General features: G+C 34.8%; 1 protein-coding gene across 1 annotated transcript in view; it reads right to left on the bottom strand.

Annotated features, from left to right (window-relative positions):
- Positions 1-7,843: 7,843 nt before the first annotated feature.
- Mad2l1 (mitotic arrest deficient 2 like 1) overlaps positions 7,844-9,465 on the bottom strand; it is a 6,405-nt gene continuing 4,783 nt past the window's right edge. The window contains exons 4-5 of the mRNA XM_010610905.3: positions 9,320-9,423; positions 7,844-8,658 (exon numbers count right to left, since the gene is read on the bottom strand). Of these exons, the coding sequence (XP_010609207.1) occupies positions 8,486-8,658; positions 9,320-9,423 (277 nt within the window). The 3' untranslated portion in view covers positions 7,844-8,485. The remainder of the gene's footprint in view (positions 8,659-9,319; positions 9,424-9,465) is intronic.

Below are 9,465 nucleotides of genomic sequence, written 5' to 3'. Positions count from 1 at the left end.
TGTGTCAAACAAAACTATACAAATGGCTTAAATCTGGGACTTTTATATTTGCTTGTGATAACTTCTATAGCAGAGCTGCAGTTTATTCTATCATACTGATCCCTTGGAAAGTTCAACTAATTAATTTGAATTAACCTAATTTTGAAGAGGCTGAAGTCATATCCATTCCTTTGAGAGACAGCCCGGCATACAGCTGAAATTTTAGGACTCTCGGCATCTAAGTAAGACCTCCTGGCTGAGAATAAGCCAACTGTATTAACTTGGGAATGAAGGGATCTGGACTTTAACTCCTACGTTCTTTTCATTTGAAAGGGAATTCAGTTTGGGGGAAGTTTCATATTGCACAAAATTGAAACATATGTATGATTGGCCCAGTCTTTGTGTGTATTCTATGGACCCTGGTGTGCTATTTTCGACATGACTGGGCATCATTAGTAATAACGTATAGAATAGTAATGTGATTAAGATTAAATTGCCCCCCAGAAGTCTCCTGTGTTTAGAGACAGGGCTTTTGGAAGTTAACTGGGTTGTGAGGTCTCTAATTTAATCCTGATAACAACAGGAAGGCATTATTGGGAGGCAATGGATATTCAGGAGGTGGTGCATAGTTGAAGGTAGTGGTTCATGGGGGTGTGACCTTGGGGTCTCTGTCCTGAATCTCATCGTGCTGAATCTCATCACTGGCTCTCTCTTTTCTCTGCTTCCTAGCTGCTGTGAAGTGAGCAGCTTTCCTTGGCCACATGCTTGTTCTATGATATTTCTGCACTGCTGTAGGTCTAAAAGCACTGGAACCAGATGACCATGGATTGAAATCTCTTGATACTGTAAGCCAAAGTAAATCTTCCCTACATTAAACTGTTTTTTCTTAGGTACTTGGTCAGAGTGATGAAATGCTAAGACAAATAGGGAACTAATTTTCAGCATCTGGTGCTGTACGGACTCCTTTCTAACTCATTGCTAGAGTCCTTTGTGGGCAAAAAGGCAAAATGCTTAACAGCAGTTCCAGAGAATCTTACTATACAAAGAAGGTTGTAAGAACACACAGTCCTGTGGCATAAACACTTCCCTGCTAAGAGCCACCCTGGCTTACTTCTGAATTGCTTAAGTCTAAGGGTTCTGATATTTTCTAGCCTCCTTTCACAGTCATGTTTCCTTAAATATTTTTCTATATCTGTATATCACCTATACTAATACTGATATATTTCTTTAACTATTCAGTGTGCACTTTTGGAATCTTTGGTTTAATCCTTTTCTCATGATAAACAATGTGTTAAAATGTGTTAGTTAAATAATTCTTGAATGCAGATTGTGAACACAATTTTTAAACATGTCAGCCTGCTTTCTAAAATCAACTTAATGCCAGTCAGAAACACACTGTAATGTAAGTACAAGAAGAAGAAGCTGGCAAACACTAGGAGGAATGCTTATTGTTCCACCCCTCAGGTTTCTATTCCAATCTTGATGACAGAAAATGACATTGGAGGAATATTTTAGGCCTCATTTTCCACCTTCTCTCTCATTGCAGCACAAACAGCAAAGAAGGAATCTAAGCCTTATAGGAGCTCTGGGACAGTGCTAATGCTGCCCTTGACAGCTCAGTATTAAGATTCACTTCCAGGTTGGAGCTGGGCTGAAGGAAGGCAGACTTTGTCAGCAAACTCTATTTTTCCTAGTCTAAGGTTCACTCTCCTAACCAGCCTTCTTGGAGAACACTACAGTTTGGGTACTGGGTACTTATAGATGAATTAAATTTCAGTCCTCTTCTTTTAATTTCTCAAAATTGGTCAAAGTCTGCAAAGTGAAAGGGTAAGGATTTCATGTTCAACATAAACTTGAACATATCACTTGATTGCAAAAACAAGATAAATGAGTGAAGAAAATACTGATGGAAGAAAATAAATATAGCAAAATACCCTGTTATATTAATGGCAGCATATAATGAAAAAGTGCTTTTTATAAAAAGTTAATGCATCTTAAATTAGAACAACACTGAGATTCCATCTCACTCCAGAAAGAATGGCTAGGGCCAGGGATTTAGCTTAGTGGTGCCGCTGCCTACCTCGCAAGTACAGGGTCCTGAGTTCAACCCTCAGTACCAAAAACAAAAAATGCAGTAGCAGAAAGAATGGCTATGATCACTACTTATATAATTGTGGAATTCTAACACTATACAATGAATTATTTCAAACCAGGTTTACTTAGCTAGAAGAAATCTAAGTACAATGAAAAAAATTGCAAAAAAAAAGCCCTCCAAAACCAATGGCTATTATCAAGAAATCAATGAATAACAAATGCTGGCAGGGCTGTTGGGGGCGGGAGGAACCCAAGATTGCAGATAGGTGCAACTACTGTGCAAAGCAGTGTGATGATTCCTCAAAAAAACCTAAAATTAGTAGTTCCATTTGACCCAGCTATTTCCCTTCTTGGTACCTTCCTGAAATAATTAAAAGCATTAAACCACAGCAATATACACACTCATTTACAGAAGCACAATTTGTAATAGCTACATCTTGAAAACAGCCCAAATGCCCATCAATAAATAAATGGATAAAGATGTGGAACTGTCTTAAACAGTGGAGTAATACTCTGCCATAAAGAAGGATAAACCTGAGACATTTCTAGATAGCTGAATGGATCTCGAGACCATACTCTTAAGTGAAATAAACTGGACACACATCTAAATACCATTGTCTCTGGTATGAGAAACCCAAAGTACAAGGACCAATATGTATGATATATTGTACAAAAGGAAGAAAATGTTCAAATGGGAAGAACAAGGGAGGAGGAAGAGGGTAAGGAAGGAAAAGAAAAATATAGGAAAAAATAGAAACAAAGCTTTTATAAAGGAGGGGAAGAGGGGTTGAAGAGAGGAGGGGATTCAGTAAAAAAGAACCAAAATGCATCATCCTATACAGGTATAAATTCTCTATGAAGAATGTGATTGTTATGTATATCTAAAGTGTACCAATAAAATTAATTTAAAAAAAAGAATGTCAGTCCTCAAAAAAGGTCATACTTTTATTTCACACTGAAAACAAAAAAATTAAAAAGTGAATGCATCTTGATACTAAAACATTGAGATTACAAATTCTCTTTTCTGCAAAACCACAACTTCAGGTCCAACTCTCTCACCTTCCCAAAACTCCAACCTCCAGGTAAACAGGTATAAAGTACCTTACGGGTATCTGGCATACAGATGAACAATATCTACAAATATCCTTTCCCAGATCTGGAAGATATACACTGCACAGTCTGTTTTCCAGAACTATACTGGCTATTGCCATTTATAAATAACAACCAAGAACTTTAAGATACACAATATTTATTTTAGACTATCTTTAAAACCACTTGGTTTTTTTTGTTTAGACGTGGTCTATTTATATAGTCCAGTCTGACCTTGAACTATGTGGCCTCAAACTCTCAATGATCCTCCTGCCCAGCCTCCCTAGGGGTGGGATCACAAGTGTGCACCACCATGCCCAGCTGACCACTGGCCGTGAGACAGCCATTTCAGAAAGTCATCTATGTCCATATCTAGGTAGTTTTTAAAGATGTTTGAGATCTTTCCCTTGCATGGAAATGAAGTATGAATAATCCAGATTATACTTGGAGTTTTTTCAGCAGAGAAAATTCCAAGACAATAAAGATTTTGATCTAAGTTCCTCTGAGTAAACAAGGTTACATAGCAGACAGTACAAACATATGTAAAAATGGACATTGTACAAATAAATGAAACGGTTTCTCTGCCTTAAAAACAAATCAGATGTAGAAGACAAAAACAGGTGACATGGTAACATAAACTGACTTCTGTAATTAGAGGGTCAACACTGACACTTCTCTCTTTAGACCTTTTCTAACAGTTTTGTTGCTAGGGCTACAATGTTTTTGCCAGAGTGGAACAAAATTGTCAACTCTAATGGAGATTAAGTAGTTCGTCCAACTAGATTTTTTAAAATAAGCATTAGTGAATACTGCTGGCTTTCAAAGCCCTAATTATGAAGAATGGAATTTCTAAAGATTAGAAAACACAAATAATAAAATTTGAAATTTAACATTTTCATTCCATAGTTATTCTAGTATTTTATTATAATCAACATAGACAACTTAAAATGAAATTTCAGAGTAATAAATTATTTTTAAGTTAAACTGAAACTTCTCCAAAGATTCTGAATAACTAAGTTCATTTAATGAACAGTTCTTCCGATCAGCTGGAAAATTACTTCATGACTTCAAAAACTTCACACCAATTTATTCTTTAGTCAATATAGATAGGGTACAGGATAGTCCTCTTTGTTTGGTTTGTCTCATTCAGTGGTCAGTCACCCAACAATGCTTTATCTGAGGAAAGCGTAAATACAATTTACCCACTAAGCCATGCTCAAGTTTTGCAAAGCTCATTTTCCATGCTTGGTGACACTATTATTGTACTTTTCAGCACTAACACAAGAGAAATAAAATAACTCTTTAAAGTACCTAGCATATAATAGATAAGTGTTTTTTCCTCTATGTACTTAATATTTTTTTATAAATTCCAGTTATGCAATAATAAAAGCTAACTATTAGTTGTTAAGAGTAAAAAAAGAATTTCAACTTAATTTGAACATTATAACTCTAGTGACATCTGGTGGAAGATACAGGAATTGTAATGCACCACTAGATAGCTATTCTGATCTTTTAGGTAGAGTAAATTTAACATAAATTTCACATACTAAGCAACAAAAATGGAAGGTGAAGAAAAGAATGTTTAGGATATTTTAGTCCTTTAATAATTTTTTAGTTTATGTTTCAAAATACATTGAGTAATGAACACAGGAAACTAATCCATTCCAATAATAAATATTTATTCAACATGTATGTTTACATGGTAAAAAATAATAGAATTTATGGACCCTTTACATTGTTAAAATCTTTTTATTCATGATATGCCAATGAACCTTAAGTTTTTAGATCATAATTAACTATGTGGTATCCTACATACTACCTAAAAGAAGCCAGTTGTGAAGAGAAAATGGAATTGAGATAACAATCAAGAGACATCCAATTTGAGATACAGTAAAATGATGTTACTTTGTGAACCCGAAAAGGTACAAAATAAAATGCTGAGCTAGGAATGGGCTTGAGTTTTGTGACCAGAAGAGCATGCTATGATCTAATAATATTGTACATGGCTTGTAAACTAAAATTCTCGGGCCGTATCCAAGCCATCTGGTTTTTGTTGCTGAAACAGCCGTACTAATTCATTGACATAATGTCTATAGTCGCTTTCAGTGCTCAGTCATGGACATACTGTCTCTAGTTCCTTTCATGCTACGATGACTGACTTAAGTAAATGTAAGAGAAGATTCGATAAGCCTGAAAAGCCTGAACTATGTGAGATCTATTTACAGTTTCCAACCCTTAGTCCATAAAATCTCTCTCATCAGACATCCAGGTGCCCCTTATCCCCTATCGCCACAGAATACAGTTAACCTTCCAATTCTGCATCATTAGATTGAACCAACTTTACAGCACATTTTAAAATTTGGTGCCTGTACTGACAGGTAGACTTGTCATTTTCTCCTAAATACAGTTAAAACTACATAGGATTTTCTTGTACTAGACATAAGTAATTGAGAGATGATTTAAAGTGGATGAAAGAATACTACATTTTATAGAAGGGGCTTGAGCAGCCTCAGATTCTGCTATCCAACCCCAAGGATACAGAGCCACAGACTAGTTGGGCTCTTGGACATCTTGGTGTGGCCACAGACCCAACCGGCGGGATGTCACATAAATGTAGTGTGAGTTTTCAAGCTAAACCTATGGTCCTGGCTAGCCACTGCCCCTTCAAAGATAAAATGAGAACAGAACCACTGTAGCTGAGCCGGACTTGCATGAAAAAAAAAAAGTACATTGTGATATTCTAGGGTTTTTTGATATGCAGTAAAAGCCAACAAATGCGAAAGGTTGTTAAACTTCTGCCTAAAATATACTGACTGCCAAAAAAAGTATATACACTTCAGAAAAACTTGTTTAAACATTTTAGTATTTTCATCTGAGGGATTTTCAAGGACACTGCATATTGCAGAAACCCATTACACTGCCAGCCCTTAGAGATGAAACTGAAAATGCACATGCAGCAATTTTAACGGACACCTTGACCAAGACTACCCAAGCAGCAGTTCACTATACTAATAAATGTCTCGAAGCTAATGGCCACCACTGAGTGGTGTACCTGTAGCCAAAAGTAACTCTTATTAAACCCATCATATCTCAATCATATCTCAATCAATTTAGTATTAAAGTATTTATGTGTTTTTCTTTTCCTAAACTGTGTGTACACTTTTGGCAAGACTCTATATTCCCATGAAGCTTAACTTCTCTGACTGAAGACACCGGAAAGATCCTGAAAACCAGATGTGGTTTAGTCGCTTCTAGACTGTTTCACACTTTGATGGGATCAACTAGAACATTTCCTTTTTCTACCTATGATAAGCAAAACTGAGTCACAATCAGGCCTGACCTAGGAATCTACCAGACTGTCTCGGAATCTTACCTTTCCTATGTTTAACATAGTATGAGAGCCTGTCAGTTTTTTTGGGTGATGATTTAAACGTCTTCTTCCTAAGTAGAGCCTTGAAGAGGGAGGGACAAGGATAACTGGGGTCATAGACTAAAGCTTTTCCAATCTAGCTTTGTACATGAAGCTCAGTTTGACTTACTCAACTGCAAAATGTGTATCTCTTAAGGATTAAGAGAAATAATGGCTCCTCGGAAACTTCACGTGAGTTAATACGTTAACCAGCAGTTGACATGTAAATGACATTGGTGGGGGGAGTAATCATAGTACATGCTCACTTTTAAAAACATAATTTCACAGAATTTAGTCTTACATCTCAAATTCTTAAGCCTTTTTAAACCTTTTTAGTATCACTCTTCAAAACTTCAAGCTAAACATCAGTAATCCATTTTCTTCAGAAAGAAACTCAGGATCTACGAATTTGTCATAGAGAAACCTGTAAACTGTCCTTATTCTTAGGTGTTCAGCCTTTCCTTTGATTCTCTATGCTATCTTTCCATAGCCAGTTTTTGTTTCCTACAAGCAAGAGTGGTACAATGACTACAATGCTGGTATCTGGGAGGATTGCTGCAAGTTCAAGGCCAGCCTGGGCTACATAATAAATTCAAGGTCAGCTTGAACTCTACATAGCAAAACCATTTCAAAAAACCCCCCACAAAATACTGTTTTTTTAAAATAAAAACTGGAAAAAAATCTCCTGTAAAAGACTGAAAGTTTCAGAAAGGCCAAGACCTTGTTTCATTCATCTCGGCACATCGTATGTAGCATCCTGCACATTAATAGATGCTATATATGTAATGCTGCACGATTAATACAGACTATGTACACGTACCTAGCAAAGGTTAAATGAGATAACAAATATAGAGAGCTTAGAATAGTTTTTAATAGCAGTGTTTTAAATTATTACAAAATAAAGAAGATTAAGATTTGTCTTAAAATGACTTTGGAAGGACAGGTAAGAACCAAGTAGAAAGAATATACTGATAAGAGTATAAACGAAGACAAAGAAAATAAGTCTTCTGTTTAACTACGTAAGAAAAATCAGTCTATGTGTATAGAAAGGTACTACAACCCAACATTTGCTAAAATGAACAGCAAATGATATTTGTATTTCTACAATAATGCTTTACATCTACTTTATGAGAAGGAAACTTACTTTATAAGCAAAATTTACGCAGTAGACTGAAAGTACCTTTGTAACTATTCAACTTTGTATAACTGTATATTCTAAAACTTAATAGGCATAAGAAATCATTTGCTACACTGAGTCCATTCTACCATTTACCTGTTAATATCATATGAATATCAAATTATTTTAAGACAAATTTAAAACATAAAAGATTTAACTTTATTTCATCATTGTCATTAAAAGCTTGATTTTTAAAAACATTTTTAACATTTACACATTTATAGCAATTAAACAATACAAACCTCCATTGCTTTATGGGTTTGAGTTATATAAATTAAAAATCAAATAATTACAAATTTTTTCTATATTGGAACTATATAATAAAGTGACAAAAAGCAACTTTAGTACTTTCAGGATCTAAACAAGGATTCTGAATTTTCACTTTCCTTGTTTTATCAAATCTCTCTATCCAGCTTAATATTTAACCAAGATGAGTAACTTTATACCAAAAGACTTTCCATCTACAATCACCACTTTCAAAGGAATTCCCCTTACAATACTGATGAAATCTATTGGTTCCTCATGAACAATGTGCAGTATCCTCATGTTAGCCCGATGGTAAGTCAAACAGGCACTTTAAAAAATGAAACAATTATGCACAGTTCATTAAAGTATAATGTTGGTTTTTCCCATCGAAAAATTAACCAGTGAAATAAAACATCAACTATAGTTGACTTGGTTTCAGGAAAACCACATTTGAGAATTTTTTCCATTACATTACTTCCCTCATCTCATCCTCAGTCATTGACAGGGATTTTGTAGGCCACCATACTATTTACTTTGTGGATTGTAGTAGTAAATGAACGAAGACGGACTTCCTCAGAATTGGTAATGAACTGTGGTCCCGACTCTTCCCATTTTTCAGGTACAACCAAATCTTTGTCTGTATAAATCAGGAGGTCAAATGAACCTAAATTGGGGAAAAGACCATTAAAATACTCAAAAGTAAAACTACCTTCTCAGTAACTCTCATAGTGACACATTTTGAACCACTCAATATTAGAAAAGATACTTTAGCTTGGTTTCTAATCATTAATGTTTTCCTCAGTGAAATTCTTAGTTCAATAAATACACTCTTCTATCTTAGCTTACAAAATGTTCAAGATTTAATTAAAGAGAAAAACTATTAAAAATAAAGTTAAGTGTATTATCACATGAGAAAATATAAATATAAGACACCAAAAAAACTGACATCTGAGTTCTATCACTGCTGTAATCCAGTGCCCAGAATAGCGGCAGGCACATAGTAGGCATCCGGTAAATATTTGATGGAGTATTTAGATAAAACAGCAAGATACAATATCTATAATTGCAATATATAAAGTAGTAGTGAAAGGAAAACAAAAGTAGTGAAAGGAATTTTAACAATGGGTGCTATGGAATACTTTTTCTTTACTCCAGTATTTCCAAGTTTTCTAGACTACGTATCATTTTGCTTTGTAATGCTTTTTCCCCCAACTATATTACATGGTATTATTATGAAAAAAAATTAATAAAGGGCTAACTGTTAAAACAGTACCTTAGTCTTTTCCCCAGGAAATGTAAATCATAGAAAAGTTACTAATACTTACAAGAAACTTCTAATAATGGAAGAAATGTTACTGTAGCTGTGATCTGTCTGATCACAGAACGAATTTCATCCTGGATAGCTTTCTGAGACTTTTCTCTGGGAGCACTATCAAAAAAAAAAAAAAAAAAAAAAAAAAATAAATTAATT

The sequence above is a fragment of the Fukomys damarensis genome, unplaced genomic scaffold (assembly GCF_012274545.1).
Source record: "Fukomys damarensis isolate Sample0158 unplaced genomic scaffold, DMR_v1.0_HiC HiC_scaffold_38, whole genome shotgun sequence".
NCBI lineage: Eukaryota > Metazoa > Chordata > Mammalia > Rodentia > Bathyergidae > Fukomys > Fukomys damarensis.
Note: the sequence above shows the minus strand (reverse complement) of the source record. Positions and strands in the feature narration are given on the sequence as shown.